At 38.3% G+C, this 18,175-nt stretch overlaps 1 protein-coding gene across 14 annotated transcripts in view; it reads left to right on the top strand.

The window, feature by feature from the left end:
* LOC140729065 (adhesion G protein-coupled receptor L3-like) overlaps positions 1 to 17,960 on the top strand; it is a 558,770-nt gene extending 540,810 nt beyond the window's left edge. For 7 of the 14 annotated variants that reach the window (XM_073048349.1, XM_073048350.1, XM_073048353.1 and 4 more), the window contains 2 exons: positions 12,208 to 12,336; positions 15,964 to 17,960. In XM_073048349.1, the coding sequence (XP_072904450.1) occupies positions 12,208 to 12,336; positions 15,964 to 16,766 (932 nt within the window). In that variant the 3' untranslated portion in view covers positions 16,767 to 17,960. Of the gene's footprint in view, positions 1 to 12,207; positions 12,337 to 13,460; positions 13,513 to 15,963 lie in introns of all 14 variants that reach the window. The other 7 variants (XM_073048362.1, XM_073048355.1, XM_073048357.1 and 4 more) reach the window with 3 other exon arrangements.
* The last annotated feature ends 215 nt before the right edge of the window (positions 17,961 to 18,175 follow it).

Raw genomic sequence — 18,175 nt, 5'->3', positions numbered from 1 at the left:
GCATCACGTGCCAAATTCTAAGGCACATATATGCTATATTGCTAGAATGCCTTTAAAAATAAATTTCCTGACATTTGTGATTGATGATAAACCTAATACTGATATGGGTCTCTGTTGTGAACTGAGAGTGGGGCGGGGGCAGGGAGAGGGGAATCATAGTTAGTAGAAGGGAAAGGGGGAGGGGTATGAGCTGCATGCACCAGAGAGACATTCTGCAAACTTAAGCAACACACACAAAATACTGGAGGAACTCAGCAGGCTAGGCAGTGTCTATGGAATAGAATAAGCAGTCCTGATGAAGGGTCTCAGCCTGAAACATCAATTGTTTATTCTTTTCCATAGATGGGGCCTGGCCTGCTGAGTTCCTCTAGCATTTTATGTGTGTTACTTTGGGTTTCCAGTGTCCACAGATTTCCTTGTGTTTGTGATCAATAAACCAATTGTTTGGAATCAAATGCCCTTTTGCCTAGTGACTCAGGCTGGGTATGTCTGCACTTGCCCCCCCCCCCCCCCGCCAACCCATGGCACTCCTTCTGTGTATGTCGCTAAGACTTTTGCACATTATGCACACATCTTTGTAGAGACAAAATAGAAAGAAGCAGTTTGTGGAGTTCACTTTTCATGCGGCAAAACATAAGAGTTAATGGACATTCTTCTCCATGTTCAAGCATTAACGCCAGGTAGAATGATGTTGGTTCCTTTTCAGTAGAGAGGTTTGGCTCATCTCAGCTCTGACTCTGCAAAGGAAGGACTCTACCCAATCCCCACCACCCAGTGCATATACCATGCTGTCTTTTACCATTCAAACTTGGATAAGATGGCAAGGGCTTTGAGAATGGCACGACATTTTGATATACTCCTCTGCAGCGGGTAATACCTGCCTGGTTCTATATAACAGCAGTGGTACAATTCCACCTCAGGATGACATCATCTGTGTCCCACAGCACCCAGTCCACTGATGGACATGTTTCTTCTGTCAGCCAGCTCACCAAGACAGTTGCTGTTCACGACCAAATGAGATCATGTGGACTTCAATTTGCCTGAGCTTGCCACTCACTGTCATTTGCAATCTCCTCCTCTGTAGGTGACCGTGCTCCACTAGGTAGCCTGAAGTGAGCTATTGAAGAGAAAATTCAAAAATCTAAGATGCGAAGGGATGTGTGGGAGTCTGTCTGCAGGTGGTGGCTTTTGGTGCATGGTCAATGTCCCCACCGTCCTTGCCCACCGCATGTGGTGGGAGAACACTGGAACTCGAATTAGAAGGCCAGTTTCAATTCAACAAATAAGTGAGCACACAGGAAAGGCACCTGTAGTAAGTTTTCATAATGAAAGTTTTGGCAGGTGAATTGGGCTGAGGAAGCAGAGTGGGAAGCAAAATGCTGCTTGAAACGAGAATTAACATTTCAGTTTGAAAACCAGTTGTGTGCTACATATGGTATCACAGCTCTTGCATCCAGTGGCAGTACTACACATGCAGACATTTATTTTGTTCAGATAAAGAACTAAAGCTTAGGAATAATTTTAAATTTGCAGAAGCACTACAACCCAAGAGTTCACTATGCAAGTAGCTCAGCTTTAAACTAAGAACCTCAAGCTGGTAAGTAATTGATGAAAACTTTTTCTGTTGCTCAGTCCTGGATCCTTGTGTGAGCCCCACACAGAGCATTGATCGCATATGCACAAGTTGGTTTCACAGGAAGGGGCTTGGTTGTTCAAGGTGTAATGATTGTCATCACCCCTGCTTTGGGTATGAACACATGATGTCTGTGCATTTATGCCATCGAGCATTGGGGCACAGTGCAGACCAAGAACTCTCAGAAAGATTTTGACTTAATTTCTGCACCGGAGTACTGGCAAGGCAGTACCTATTATTCTTAATAAAAAGGATTTTTTCATATTTAGCTATGACACTGCAGTGTTAATTTAATCAGAAATGATTCTTATCATTTTCAGTGCATATTTAATTTGTAAATTTTATAAATTTAGATGACTTCATCTTGGGTACTAGCCTACAAAGTATTAAGGACATCCAGCACCCACAGCATGCCCTTTTCTCACTGTTACCATCAGGTAGGAGGTACAGAAGCCTGACGGCACACACTCAGCGATTCAGGAACAGCTTCTTCCACTCTGCCATCTGATTCCTAAATGGATATTGAATCCTTGGACACTACCTCACTTTTTTAATATATATTATTTCTGTTTTTTGCTGATTTTAATCTATTCAATATATGTATACTGTAATTGATTTACTTATTTATTATTGTTACTATTTTTTCTCTTCTATATTATGTATTGCATTGAACCACTGCTACTAAGTTAACAAATTTCACGTCACATGCCGGTGATAATAAACCTGATTCTGATTTATAATTGAAAACTATATCTTATTTATAATTATAATCAGTAGTCTATATTGATTATAATGTTTAGGTAGACTAGCCTCCTTGAATTTTATGTTTTATTGCTCATGCTATCCCCATGATCTATCTTTATCACCTGCCTGAAAAATTTTCTAATGAGCAAAACTACAAAAGTTACAGATGCAAACTTGGCAAAAGCGATTAATGTAGTAATAAACTTCAAGATGACAGTTTAAAATGGATTCCTGGGATGGCAGGACTTTCATATGAAGAAAGACTGGATCAACTAGGCTTATACTCACTGGAATTTAGAAGATTGAGGGGGGATCTTATTGAAATGTATAAAATTCTAAAAGGATTGGACAGGCTAGATGCAGGAAGATTGTTTCTGATGTTGGGGAAGTCCAGAATGAGGGGTCACAGTTTAAGGATAATGGGGAAGCCTTTTAGGGCCGAGATGAGGAAAAACTTCTTCACGCAGAGAGTGGTGAATCTGTGGAATTCTCTGCCACAGTAAACAGTTGAGGCCGGTTCATTCTCTATATTTAAGAGGAAGTTAGATATGGCCCTTGTGGCTAAAGGGATCAGGGGGTATGGAGAGAAAGCAGGTACAGGGTTCTGAGTTGGATGATCAGCCATGATCATACTGAATGGTGGTGCAGGCTCGAAGGGCCGAATGGCCTACTCCTTCACCTATTTTCTATGTTTCTAAAATGGTGTTTTTTCTCCTCATCTACAAACTAAATACAAAGATAATTGGCTCCGCAAAGAAAGTGCACGTGGAGTGATCTGTGGCCAGGTACTCCATCCAATGATCAGACCAACTGAATAGAAACATGATTTAAATATCAAATATGTAGCAGGTTTCTTTAACTTTTGTCCGATGGAATTTTATCCTTGATTCAGGTCCTAGTGGAAAGGATGAAAATGGGCATTAAATGTTAATAACAACTAATTTATTTGAAAGACTAGATTTAGCACACATACTTGTCCAAATTAATGATTACTGTAATTTAACCTTGCCCAGAAATGATATCATATTTGCCTGGAGATTGAGCTCTCAAGCACCATTTAGTGAAGCTGTGCTAATAGGTTTCATTCACCCAGCTCTGTTCAAAGTCAGGTGAGTGCTGACTGGTGCACTGGAGTCTGACTGAAATCTGTTGCAATATACTGACAGATGTTTTTTGACCTCTCCTAAATGGAACCAAGTTTCATAAGCAATTTAAACCTGCAGACTTTTTGAAAATATGTGGTACCTGTATACGCAATAGGACAAATTATAATTGGCTTTTGAAAGAGTACAGAAGAAGTTTACCAGGATGCTGTCCGGATTAGAGGTATGAACTATGAGGGGGGTTTGGACAAACTTGGCTGGTTTTCTCTGGAGCATCGGAGGTGAGGGGAGTCCTGATAGAAGTTCATAAAATTTTGAGAGGAATAGATAGGGTAGTCAGCCAGAATCTTTTTTCCAGGGTCAAAATGCCTGATACTATAGGGCACATATTTAAAGTGAGAAGGGGATATTTCAAAGGAAATGTGCAGAACAAGTTCTTTGCCCAGGCAGTGGTAGTTAACCTTGAGTGAGCTGGCAGAAGTGATGGTGGAGGCAGATAAGATGGCAGTGTTTGAAAGGCTTTAGATAGTACCTGAAAGTGTGTGCAGTGGAGATATATGGATCATATCCATGAAGATAGGTTCCTGTGCTGTATTGCTTTAGGTCCCAGAGCAGGTTAAAAATGGTTGAGGGATGAGCAATTGAGCATGGTGGAGAAAGGCTAGATAGGACAGGAGATCCTTTCCCTCAGAAAGGTCTAGGTACCCTCCTATCTCCTGACCCCTCCAGCATCCTCCTGTGCTTGCTGGTGTTGACCTATCTTCTCTCAGGATGTTTACAACCAGAAGAATGGGGCCTCCTGCAAGATATCATTCGTCAAGCAGAACATTGCTTTTGAGTCTGAGAACAGAGAACTATGTGAACACCCTGCACATAGGGCAACATTGGTCTGGAACTCTGCTGCAAGAGAGTAACTTCTCTGCATCTGCATTCGACTTCATAATTAAATTAGATTTCAGAAGCTGTCAAGATCAGGCAACTCCACAGTTTGATCATCTTTTCTCGTGTCCTCCCGATCTACCTTGTTGGGGTCTTTGCACTTTATTTTCTACCTGCACTGCACTTGTTCTGTAAATGTAACACTATATTCTGCATTCTCTGTTTCCTTTTAATACCCCAGTGTGCTTACATAAGACATAATTTGATTAGGAGGCACATAAATAAAAGATTTTGATCTTATTTCAATATATGTGGAAATAATAAACCCATAAACTAATCTAATGAATAGTCTTCCAACCTAAAACTCTCCATTAATGCTGCCTGGTATGTGATTTCTTCTAAAATTTTATGCTTGATCTACTGAGAGGATTTTTGATTTCTGTTTCATTCTGCAAGATATCTAGTAAGGATCAGTATTTCTGACTGTTCGCGCAATTCATATGAACAAAGGGAAACAGGAGCAGGTACCTGGATCCTCAGGCCTACACTAGTAATCAAATCTGACCATGTGTAATCTGCATAGGCATCACCTCCTCTCTTACTTCAGTTGCTTTATACATCACATCCCTTATCTTCCAGAAAACAATCTACTTCCACCTTAAATATCTCCGATAGCCTGGTCTCCACAACTCACTGTAGTAAAAAATTCCGAAGATTCAATGCCCTCTGCAAGAAGAAGTTTCCATGTACAGGTGTCCCCTGCTTTACGAATGTTCGCTTTACACCACTTCGCTTTTACAAAAGACCTGCATTAGTAACCTGTTTTTGCATTACAAAGAGGATGTTCGCTTTTACGGAAATTTTTCCCATATAAATTAATGGTTCTTCGCATTACGCCATTTCGGTTTAAGAAATGTTTCATGGGAACGCTCTACCTTTGTAAAGTGGGGGGGGGGGGTGGGGGGATACCTGTACCTTGGTTTTACAATCTCTGACTGTGCCTTTGAAATTTGGTTCTCTTTGTTTTGGAAATATCCAACATTGACCTTTCGTGCCTCCTTGGAATCTTGTATGTTTCAATATGATCTTTCTTCTAAACTCCAAAGAATGCAACCTACTAGGCCCCTGGCGGGATGTGCCGGGAATTAGTCTGATGAATCCCCACTGCATTGTTTCCAATGCTCCTTGACCTTTTCTTAGGTAGAAACACCAAAGCTATGTGCACTTCTCCAGCTTTGGCTTGACCAACACTCCCATTAACTGTAACAAAGCCTCCTGATTTCTAAACTTCAACCTCCCCCCTTTTGCATCAAAGCTCAATATGCTATTTTCTTTGTTTTTAATCCTTGGCAGTTAACTGTAACTTGATGAAGTCTCGGTGGTGATCCAAGAAATTTCTTGACGCATATTAAAAAACAACCTTCCAAAGCTTCAGTGATATTTGAGGCAGCACCCAATATACTCTGCAACTACTTATTTCTTCTCACAAACATAAGAGATTCTGCAAATGCTAGAAATACACACACACACACACACACACACACACACACACACACACACACACACACACACACACACACACACACACACACACACACACACACACACACACACACACACACACACACACACACACACACACACACACACACACACACACACACACACACACACACACACACACACACACACACAGTAAGTTGAAATAAACAGTCAGTGTTTCTTCTCTGTAAGCCAATAGCTGTCAGAGGCACCGATAGATCATCAAACGGGCAACAAGCCCCTTGTAGTAAAATTAATTAACGTTACCAAGCAACTTTAGTGACCTTAAATTCCTTTATGATCCTGAGGGGACTATTTTCTAAGAAAAACTATGATTCCTTGCTATAGACTTCCCAGCCACATGAAATATCCTTCCTGCGTTAACACATTCAAGACACTTGAGCACCTGTTCTTCTTCACTCTCCCAGCTCTTTCACTGCAGTGGCACCTCGCACTAAAACTGTTCAAAGCCTGTAGAGGGCATTGATAATTGTGCCTTCACCTTATGATCCTGTGGTTTGAAGCATAGAACACACCGCAGAGGAAAGCATCACGTTACTGACCAGCATTTTTGAATTCCATCCGAGCCTGTGTTCCAACATCTGCAATCTTTTCTGTCTCCATGTTAACTTTCTATGGTTGATATAAAAGGATCTCCAAGTGTTCTGAATATTTGATATTCTACTGTTTTAAAAACAAAACCTGCTCAGCTGGTTTCCTTCCAAAACAGATAACTTTACTTTTTTAAACTTTATACTCTATCTTCCACTTTCTTGTCCTCCTACACCCTCTTCAAAGTAAATTCAATTTGTTCATGGACTAATGTAAGTCCTGTCGTAAACAATATTTCTGATGAGAGCTTTAATATAAGTTGTTATCTAAATGCTTGAAACTCTCCATTTATAATTGATCCTTAATTGTTTTGGCAGAGCTGGTGAGTTGCCACCTTCTTGCCTTGTGGGCTTTGTAGTCATGGTATCCAAGTTGGCATTTCATATTATGGCTGTCAATTGTACCCACACTTTTTTTTTAAAGTGTGCACTCTTCAAAATATGTTTGTAAATTTCTAAAGTGGCTTGACTGTGTTCATGCAGGAAGCCATGTGGCTGCAAGTTCATAACAAGGAATCATTGTTGTGCTTAGAAAATAGGCAGTGGTAACTACCAGAATATTTTTGGGTCAGACACTGCAAGAAGTAGTGCTTGGGCCACGGTTGTTTACAAGTACATTAAGGAGAATGCACAAGCCAGTTTGGTGAGTGTGTAAGAGAGAGTGGTAGATGGAATAAATAAAAGGCTTTTTTTCCCTCTGAATCATTGAGTGTGGGTCTTCAGACTTATGCACCTCTTCCGTAATGGTAGTAATGAAAAGAGGGCTTGCCCCAAATGCTGAGGGTGCTTAGTGATGAATGCCTCTTTTGAGGTATTGCCTTTTGAAGTTGTCTGTGTTGGTGGGGAGGGTTATGGCCATGATGGAGCTGCTTGAGTCAATACTCCTCCACAGCCTCTTACAAACCTGTGTGTCAGAGCCTTCATTCTAGGCTGTGATGTTAGCAATCAGAACGTTCTCTACCATACATCTTTAGAAATTTGCAAGAGTCTTTGGTGACATACCAAATCTGCTCAAACTCCTAATGAATCAGGCCACTTCTTGACGTATCTTCTACATAATTGCACCAATGTTTTAGGCCCAAGACAGATCCTCTGAGATGGTGATGCCCAGGAACTTGAAGATTTTGTCCAGGTATATGAAGCATATTGTTTAGAAAGGTAAAGTTATCTACCTTGGAAAGACCACACAAGAGAAAATCAACAGATGCTGGAAATCCAAGCAACACACATAAAATGCTGGCGGAACTCAGCAGGCCAGGCAGCATCCATGGGAAAAAGTACAGCTGGCATTTCAGGCCGAGACCCATTGGTCGGCTGAGTTCCTCCAGCATTTTGTGTATGTGCCTTGAAAAGAAGCCAGACGAGCATATTTTGTTTTTTGAAAGATGGAAGACCTGCAAACATTCAGTGGCACCTAGTGATCCTTCTATACTGATCACAGAAAATCAACATGGAGACACTAAAGTGTGCAAAAGCTGGAATCTGAAGCTAAAAAAAAAGTAATTTTTAAAAAAAAATTTGCTCCAAAAATTTAACAAATGGAACAAACAATTAAGAAAGTAAATAATATACGTAGTAATAGTATAGTAACACTATTGCAGGGAGTATAAGTAAATCTGTATTTCTACAATTGTAAGACCATAAGATATAGGAGCAGAATTAGGCCGTTAGGCCCATTGAGTCTGCTCTGGCATTTCATCATGGCTGTTCCAATTTTCCTCTCAGCCCCAAATTCCTGCCTTCTTCCAGTATCCCTTCATGCCTTGACCAGTCAAGAATCTTATCAACCTCTGCCTTAAATGTACATTAAAAACTTGGCTGCACAGCTGCCCGTGCCAAGAAATCCACTAATGCACCACCCTCTGGTCAAAGAAATTCCTCCTCATCTTTGTTCTGAACCAAGGCCCCTCTATTCTGAGGCTGTGTCCTCTGGTCTCGGGAAACATTATACAGAACAGAGAAAAGACTACACCCTGAGTCAAGGAAGTGTGTGCTCGATTGAGAGGAGGAGTAGAGTGAAGGCTCAGTCCTCATTTCAGGACAACGGAACCCTCCTATGAGAAGAAATTGCCAAGTCGAGGACCATTTTTCCTACAGTTGATTAGAGCAGTTGAAACAGTTTTAAGCAGCTTAAAAGGGAGATTGCTGAAGGATTCCTTTTCTCACTGGGGAGTCCAGAGCTTGGGACACTGCACTGCATGCAGAACATGACCATTCACACACTGAAAAAGCAAGATTGAGACACATTCACACAGACACATCCTTTTTTAAACTTCAATTCCAGATCAAAATCACTGATTTTGCAGTAGTGTTCACTGATTGACAATTCAACCCTAGCAACAAAAAGAAATTGTACCATCTTCTTTGCTGAGCTTTTGGTCTGTGAACTATTGACTTAATTTATATTGGCCATTTCACCCACTTATCCAGCAGCCTATGTGTGTTTTTATGGCAATGAAGCAATACATTCCCTTTGGTTAGTAATGCTTAGCAAACCACCACCAGTTGCCCTTAGGAAGGTATTCTCCTCTCACTATCTGTGCTGTTCACAAGGTTTTAACTACAGCCAGCACTTTGTTGCTATGTGTTTGTGCCTTCGAGTCATCTTCTACGTTCTGTTAATGCTTATTGTCATCTAATACTAAAGATTACAGTTACTGAATCCTGCTCTATTTGCTTCACATGTCATAATAATTACCTATCTTTTATGACTTCCCACATATACTCACTGAGATGAGTGATAGTACAATAAATATATGAAATATTTTACAATATGCTCATAAACAGCTCTGTGAAATTTCTCCCCTGCAAGTATACTTTCATATGTACTAGACTGGTGTAAAATTGTAAGTTAATCAGAATCAACTTTAATAGCACTCACATACTTCATGAAATTTGTTGTTTTGCAATACACAAGATAACTATAAATTACAATCAGATGTACATATAAATAAAATTAGTGCAAGAAGTGAGCAAAAATAGTGAAGTAGTGTTGATAAGTTAGTTCATTGTCCGTCCTGAAATCAGATGGTGAAAGGGAAGAAACTGTTCCTAAAGTATTGAGTATATGTCTTCAAGCTCCTGTACCTCCTCTCAAAGGGTAGTAATAAGAGAGCATATCCTGGGTAAAGATTTATTAATTTGATTGTGCAAACAGCGACAAAAATATGAAAAGAACTGTGGAAGTGTTCTTTTGTTGGGAAGGAATATTCTATTAAGCATGACCAACTGGCACAAGACAGACAGACAGACAGACATACTTTATTGATCCCAGGGAAATTGGGTTTCGTTACAGCTGCAACAACCAAGAATAGTGTAGAAATATAGCAATATAAACCATAAATAATTAAATAATAATAAGTTAATCATGCCAAGTGGAAATAAGTCCAGGACCAGCCTATTGGCTCAGGGTGTCTGACACTCTGAGGGAGGAGTTGTAAAGTTTGATGGCCACAGGTAGGAATGACTTCCTATGACGCTCAGTGTTACATCTCGGTGAATGAGTCTCCGGCTGAACGTACTCCCGTGCCTAACCAGTACATTATGGGGTGGATGGGCGTCATTGTCCAAGATGGCATGCAACTTGGACAGCATCCTCTTTTCAGCCACCACCGTCAGAGAGTCCAGTTCCACCCCCACAACATCACTGGCCTTACGAATGAGTTTGTTGATTCTGTTGGTGTCTGCTACCCTCAGCCTGCTGCCCCAGCACACAACAGCAAACATGATAATACTGGCCACCACAGCCTTGTAGAACATCCTCAGCATCGTCCGGCAGATGTTAAAGGACCTCAGTCTCCTCAGGAAATAGAGACGGCTCTGACCCTTCTTGTAGACAGCCTCGGTGTTCTTTGACCAGTCCGGTTTATTGTCCATTCATATCCCCAGGTAATTGTAATCCTCCATCATGTCCACACTGACCCCTTGGATGGAAACAGGGGTCCTATATTGTGAAGCTTATCTTACATATTTATATTTCACTCTATGCTTAACTGGTATAACTGTGAACTGTGAAACTCAAATATAATCATCATCTGCCCAACTTAATAAAGATGTGATGTTAACATTTTGAATACAGTGGATAATAGTTTTAAATGTGCTAATCATATTGAACTAAAGCTGATAAGATTGAAAAGATAAGTTTGTAGACTTTCAACATTACTAGTGAAGTAGCTCAGAAAGGAGCAATGGAATTTGTGAAAACTCAATTTAATGAAATATGAATGACTCCATATACAATACTGATTACCCAGGACAGTTATTCTTGATTGAATGGTCATAATTTAATGGACGTTATGGGATTTGTTTTCAATGGTTCTCAAGTGAAAGTCACGGACACAGTCTTTTGGCATAACTTCTCCAGTGAGGGTTTCTCTCCCTCCCAGAATGTTGTTGTCCTGCTTTCCGTTTTATTGAATTTCCCCTTTAACAATTACTGTCATCACACTGCATCTTTGCTGTTGAGATGAGGTCATGGTGCTGCTGAACTGTGGTTAATAAAATTATTCTCTCTTAACATATACCGCCTGTTTCTCAAAGAACAAAACTATTTTTAACTATAGTAAATATTTATTATTGATTACTGATTTTGTTCTCTGCTGCTTCAACTGCTGAAAAATAAAAGGTCAAACAAGTCTGATTTTGAAGGTAAATAGCAAAATTCATAACACTTTGCAAATGCTTGGTAAAAATTTTATGTTGTAGCATTAAACCTTGCTTAGTCATTGTGTTAGACCCCTAGGTCTAATGCTACACATATTTTCATTTTACCTTGATGCCACTAAGTGAATGGAAAACTGGGTCACTTGGTTCTTGGTACAGGACTTTGGTATTATTGCATGTATTAATGCACTAATGAATATCAAAACAAGATGTGATGCATTGTGAAGCTCCCAACGTCTTACACATTTAGTTCATCTTTTGAGTGGAACCCAATAGGCACTTAATGTGTATTGTAATCAGAGCTCATCCACCATGAGGGAACACATTTTACTTAGCACATTTCACAGTTGGCTCCTGTCAGATTTTCATAGTAAATCCAAATTAATCACTTCTATTTTTTGAGTAAATGCTCTGTTACAAAAATGATCAACAAGTGCCCCTATTCTGAAATACTGCTGTCTCTGCCAATAAACACTCAGATTTTCAATAATTATTGTCAGAGATAACCAGAATAATTATTGTTTGCAAAGGTCCCTACTTACCAGAGTTGTTTCATATTTTTAATTTTTGAGTATATCAAAAACTGTATTCTTCACCTTCTTGTAAAACCATATTTCTTCAGCAAAGTGTCTCTGAATTGTATTTCTGTCCTGGGAAGTAATAAATGATACAACCCTTAAAATTGGTTGAATCAAAATCAGTCAAATTGCAAGTCTTTTTTTGTGAAACTTGATGTTAGTGTACCTGAGGGTATATCTAAGAAATCTAGTAATAACTGTCTGAATGTATTAGTTTTATAGAGTGGGTGATGAAGAAAAAAATATTTGCTATGTTAGTCCATTTGCAGATGCAATGAACGTTGTCAAAAAGCATTTAATAATTTTGTAAATTTCAACATTTCCAGTCTAGTTGTATTCAGCTTGTTGTTTAATATTGTGACTGCAATATTTACCATTAAGAATATTTTATTTTTCTACATTTGCCTGATTGATCTTTTTCTTTGTTTGTCTTCTTTTCCATCTGGCTGCTCCAGGGGCTATGGCTAATCATCTAATAACCAATGCTCTGCTTCGTCCTCATGGTACTAACAATCCCTATAACACATTGCTTGGGGAATCTGCAGTCTATAACAACCCCTCAGTCAGCATGTACAACACGCAAGGTGTGCTTCTCAAAATGTTTTGCTAAGCTACAATGCTATATACCCCGTCTCTCTGGGCTGTGGAGGCTGTATTCCAAAAACTGAATTCAATAAGGAAAATAAAATGCACCAAATCTTTAAGTTTCTAATGAATTCTCTTTTATTGAGGCTGACTATGACCTGTCACTAGAAGTATTGATTTTTAGCCAATTATTGACTTGCTTTGAATGTAAAGATTATATTGCTTCTTGCTTTGAAAAATTGCTGCCTCACACCAGTTGACCAGTATACAGTCAAACCTCATTTTGGATTCTCGTATCTCAAATTCGGCTTGATGTATCAAATTTTTGCCCTCTCTTGGTTGAAACTGCAAAGCTAATCCATGATTTCAAACTGTCGTTAGGGATGATGTCTTTAGCTATCCTCTCATGCTTATAATGAGGAGGTTTGACTGTATATATTGTTACACTGTACATGCATTTTTTTTTCTGTGTGTCTTTTAAATTTCCAGAAAAATTACTTTTGGATGTATGTGGAGAAAGCCAGTGGAAAATATGACCTTTTGCAAAAAGCTACCAATTTGAACATTTGGCTAGAACAAGTGGAAGAGAGGTTCAAAAAAACAAATAATAATGTTTAACAATTTATAGTAATATTGGTGTGATGGACTGAATTAAGAGACATAGTAACAACAAATTGGGATAGTTCAGTACAGCCTCTATAGGCCAATAAAGGGGTCTTATATTTTACAACACTTTCACTGGTACAGTTAACAATTTATTGCATTTTGCTAAATCAATATGGAATAAACCTGAACTGAAGCAAAAAAATTGTCAAGCTACATCTGATTCCTTTTTGATTAAATGAGCCTGTGAAAGAGTTGCTTTCTTTGAAATGGTTATCCAAAATATGTATGGGTGGTTCTGAAATGAGTCGTACAAACAAGGTTGTTGACACTTAGACTGTGCAATTGTTTGTTTGCAGCTTTTAAAGTGCTTAAAGTAACTGTATTATGTGTAGTGGTTGGGATTTGTTAGATATTTTCTTGCATACCATCAATCTATTTGCTTTTATTCATGTTTCTTCTACTGTCGCTGTATGCTTACTTGTGTTTTTTCTTTCCTTTTCTTCATGCTGTCCTTTAGAGCCCTACAGAGAGACAAGTATGGGAGTAAAACTAAACATTGCATATCAAATGTAATTTCTTTAGTTACCATTCTCTTCCAGCCAAACCTAGGTGATAATTGTGGTTTAAAATTAGTTGATCAAGGCAATATTTATAAACTGAAGAAATGTTTACAGTTATATTTTAGATAGCCTTCCAGTAAATCTATGTATTCATATGTATTGACTTGAATTCCAGTAAGTTTGAATCAGTGATCAGAGAAGACCAACACAAGGATGCACTCATTCAGAATGTATCTAGTGCCCATTTAGTCCTCCAAATTGTCCATTTTCCTACTTTATTGTTCCATGCTCAAAAAAGTTACCTTCTGAAAAATACATTAGAAGTAATTAAGATCCTCGTGATACAAATGAATTTGAATTACTTTCCCCATTTGGTGTAATTTTTTTGTATTAAGATTTGACTTTTACTAATATTCCCTTATTGACTTACCGACTTCCAACACATCCTTGTTTGAAAGCTAAGTTTTGCATCAGTCCTGCAATGTTCAGGATAATAGTGCACCTCCTTTCAATATTTCAAAGACCCAACAAAAATACATTGACCTGGATAGAACTAAGTTTTAATTAAACTTAGTTTGCTGGTATGGGGCGTTCTACACATCACCAATTAAACCATAATACTGATGCACTCAGGATGTCCTGACATGACAACCTATTGATTTTTTCAATTTGTTATGTGCTTGGAGCACATGGGTTAAAGAGTAACTATTAGGGGTTGTTTTAAACCCTCAAATATTGACTAAATGGAGAAAGAGTAATTCAGTTTTTAAATTTTGTGTTATTATCTGAGCTGCTGGATAGATAAATGTTTTCACCAAGATAGCAAACCAAATTGTATTTGTCTATCTAGATTGATTAATATGTTGTTACGTTCATCTAAGGTGTGAAACATATTTGGAAAAAGTCCCTATGCAATCCATTAAGAGCTTAATGAGTAATCTTCAGTAGAAACTGCTTTCATTGATAAATTATCTCATTTCCTTTTATTTGAATTTGAAAACACTTTATCTTCAGTTGTGCTAACTAGAACCATTTTGTATTTCTCCTAAATGGATGGTCTTGCTGTTGCTACCTTTTTTAGTCGGCTTTTGTAATTATATTTACACGCACCATTGTGCTGCTTAAATTGTCTGTGGTTTGTGTGTCCAGTTAGATGTACAATTCTTTGGAATCTAAGTAATCAATACAGTAGTTGAATTGTAAAAAAACAAGAAATCCATAATTTCTGAATTCCAAATTTCTGCATTAAAGGCTTTCATTTTGCAACATCCATGTAGTCTTCACTCTTTGTTTGTAATCATCTAAATGCAACAACTTTAACAACAATGAATTTGATTTTCTCCACAAATGCATCACTCAATAGAAATATGCATCATTGGGCCTTTTTGCTCTGCATTGATATTATTATATTTGCGAAGTGTGCAATGGAGGCTTTTTATCAATCTCTAGTCTCAGTTAGTTTGACTTGTTTAGTATTATTTTGTTAGGTAATGACAACACTCATTCCCAGTTTATCCTAATACTACAACATAAATCACCCTATTATTTGACCTTTGGATATTCCATTTATTAAACGTGTAACCTGTAATTTCAAATGCTGAACAAAACAACTCACCAAGGAAGGTTATTGTAAAAGTAAAAGATATCTGATACTGAAACCCATTTTGATAGATAATTTGTGGGACTTTTCTCACCAATCCAGGCTTGACATGGGACTTGGTTCCTTCATAGCCTCCAACAAACTACTGACAAATGCATCACTGAATTAGTTTTTTGGATTCAATGAAGAGGCTTAACTCTTGGCTACTATTGGAATTGAGGAATGGAGTAAAAAAGAGTCAGCCCCTCAACTCTGCTCCCTTAATGATAAATAAAAGCCCAAGCTCTATTTTTGTACCTGAGCTCCATGTTCTTTGATACTTGTGTCCAATAAACATCCATCAGTCATATTCCACACAAGCACTGACAGCCATTTGGTGAAAGTGTCCAAAAATTTTAACCACAATCTACATGAAAATATTTTCTCTGATCTCCATCTTAAGTGCCTATCACAGTATAGCACAGGAGCAGGCCCTTCAGCCCACAATGAATTTTATCGTATTTTATAATATTTTATAATTATGCAGTTTAATTTTCCCACCAAAGCAAAGGTTATTTTCTGTTCCTGGCCTATATTTCCAGGGCATTCCCATAACTGCTAATATGTTCTGGTTTTTCCCTTTTCTGTATGGCTGTATACATTAGAGTAGATTCTTTTTTTAATAACATGAATTACAACTTATGACTTAGGGATAATATTCTATATTGATTATTGAAATATTTGAACTGATTGTTGCACAATTATTACACAAGTTATACCAACCTAATCTGTTGCCCAAGATGCTGTGATCACCCTTCTTTCCCACGAATCAACTAAAATGAACAGTTATAGCTAATGTGTTTCTTGGTCTTATTTTTCAGAGGTGTTGCTGAACAATGCCAGGGATACAACTGTCATGGATACTCTACCACTGAATGGTAACCATGGCAACAGCTACAGCATTGCCAGTGGGGAATACCTGAGTGATTGCGTGCAAATTATCGACCGTGGTTACAACCACAATGAGACAGCCTTAGAGAAAAAGATTCTGAAAGAACTCACTTCCAACTACATCCCTTCCTATCTGAACAACCACGAGCGTGCCAATGAGCAGAACAGGAATCTCATGAACAAACTGGTGAACAACATTGGGAATGGCAGTGAGGATGACGCAATTGTTCTTGACGACGCAACTTCGTTTAACCACGACGAAAGCCTTGGACTGGAACTTATCAGAGAGGAGTCAGATGCTCCTCTGTTGCCACAAAGGGCACATTCAGTAGAAAGCCATCAGGCCCAGCATTATCCCAGCAGGAGGCGGATCCCTCAAGATCATAGTGAGAGCTTTTTTCCTTTGTTAACCAATGAGCACACGCAAGAACTGCAGTCACCTAACAGGGACTCTCTGTATACCAGCATGCCTGCTTTGGCAGGAGTGCCCGTGACAGATGGTAGTGCCCCTCAGACCCAAAGTGCTGCTCCACCAACCAAAAGTAGTGATGGTGATGATGTGTATTATAAAAGTATGCCGAATCTGGGCTCCAAGAACCATGAACAGCAACTTCTCAATTATTACCAGCTAGGACGTGGAAGTAGTGATGGATTTATAGTTCCTCCCAATAAAGAAGGCTCCTCACCCGAAGGGAATTCAAAGGGTCCATCACACTTGGTCACCAGTCTATAGGGGAAAAGACTAACCCTGGATATCTGGTTCTGGTTTTTCAGAAGCAAGTGAAAAGATCTGTGTATGCTTGAATCTAAATGCTGTTCATATACTGCTGAACTACTTCGAGATGTTTTTATTCAGACCAACCTAGCAAGGCACTGCAGGGGAAGCAGATGATAAAGAAATAGTCTGTTTTAAGGCAAAAACAAAATAAAATATTATTGAACTGATTGAGAGGGGTTGGACATGTATATTGAAATGGAATTTGGTTTTGCTTCCTTAATAATGCTAAATTTTTATCCTTTTTTTCTTGTGTCTATTTTCTCAAGGACTTCTAACTGAAGCTTGGTGTAGGTCAGTGTCAGCTGAACTGGTGCGAGGCTATGGATTGCTTTCTTTTACTCTTTTCTTTTGTTTTTTATTATCACTGTATATCAATTGTGATTGTTTCTCACAACTTGCAGTTGCATTTCATGCAGCTGCAGAACTCCTACAATCAAAAGGAAATCTGTTCAATCTCCAAGAAAAGGAACTATTCAAATCATTATGCTAGACACGTTTATGTTTTGCTGTAATAATTCTGATTATAAAACTAATGATGAGAATTTTGAAAGATTTCGATGTACAGACACACAGCATTGCACATATATTGTAGTATGCTTTTTCCCTCCAGTTTTTATGTCTTTGTTGATGTAGTGAACAAGACAGTTTCTGTTGTGCTGGTCTTGCAAGTTTTGCCAGTAGGAACAGTGTTTTTTCATAAGTCTTTCTGTTGGACTTTTATTTTTCCTGACAATTCCTCCGAAGAACACCGTTTATAAAGCTCATTTTATAGTGAGGTGATCACAACTACTAAGAAAAGAAATTTTTTAAAAACTGTTTTAGGTTTTTCTCGCTGTGTATTTTGAAGTGAAGTCATGTTTTTTGCCAACAAAACAAATTAAAAACTTTAGAATTTACAGCAGGTACATTTTTGTTTACAATGCACTATGTTATTCATAAATGTGTTCAGTAATGAAAGTCCACAACGGGAGCTAGGCACTCTTTTAGACACCAAGGACTCTTGGTAGAAAATAGTGGAACTCATGCATGTGGAGAAATAAAAAAAGTAGCAACAATTTTGTGTTAAATCTAGTCAAAGCACTAGGCACTTGTACCGTGGTGGTAAAAATATTGACTTATTAAAATGAAAATTATTTTGAAATGAAAAAAGATGATTTCTCTATCTTTTTTTCTTTCCTTCTTTCACAGGGAATTTATTTATTTGGCATTAATTAGTTGACATGAGCATCCCTTTAGTAATGACCTTAGCACAATTTGTCTTTTTTTTTAAGGTTATGATCCATTTTTGTATGGTTTACAAGTTGAATGACCTCATTACTAATATTTGTTGTAAAAGTGACTCTTGTCTGCCAACAAATAAATCA

This window comes from Hemitrygon akajei, chromosome 6 (genome assembly GCF_048418815.1).
Source record: "Hemitrygon akajei chromosome 6, sHemAka1.3, whole genome shotgun sequence".
Classification (NCBI taxonomy): domain Eukaryota; kingdom Metazoa; phylum Chordata; class Chondrichthyes; order Myliobatiformes; family Dasyatidae; genus Hemitrygon; species Hemitrygon akajei.
The sequence above is the reverse complement of the archived record's forward strand: the minus strand, read 5'-3'. Positions and strand labels throughout refer to the sequence as shown.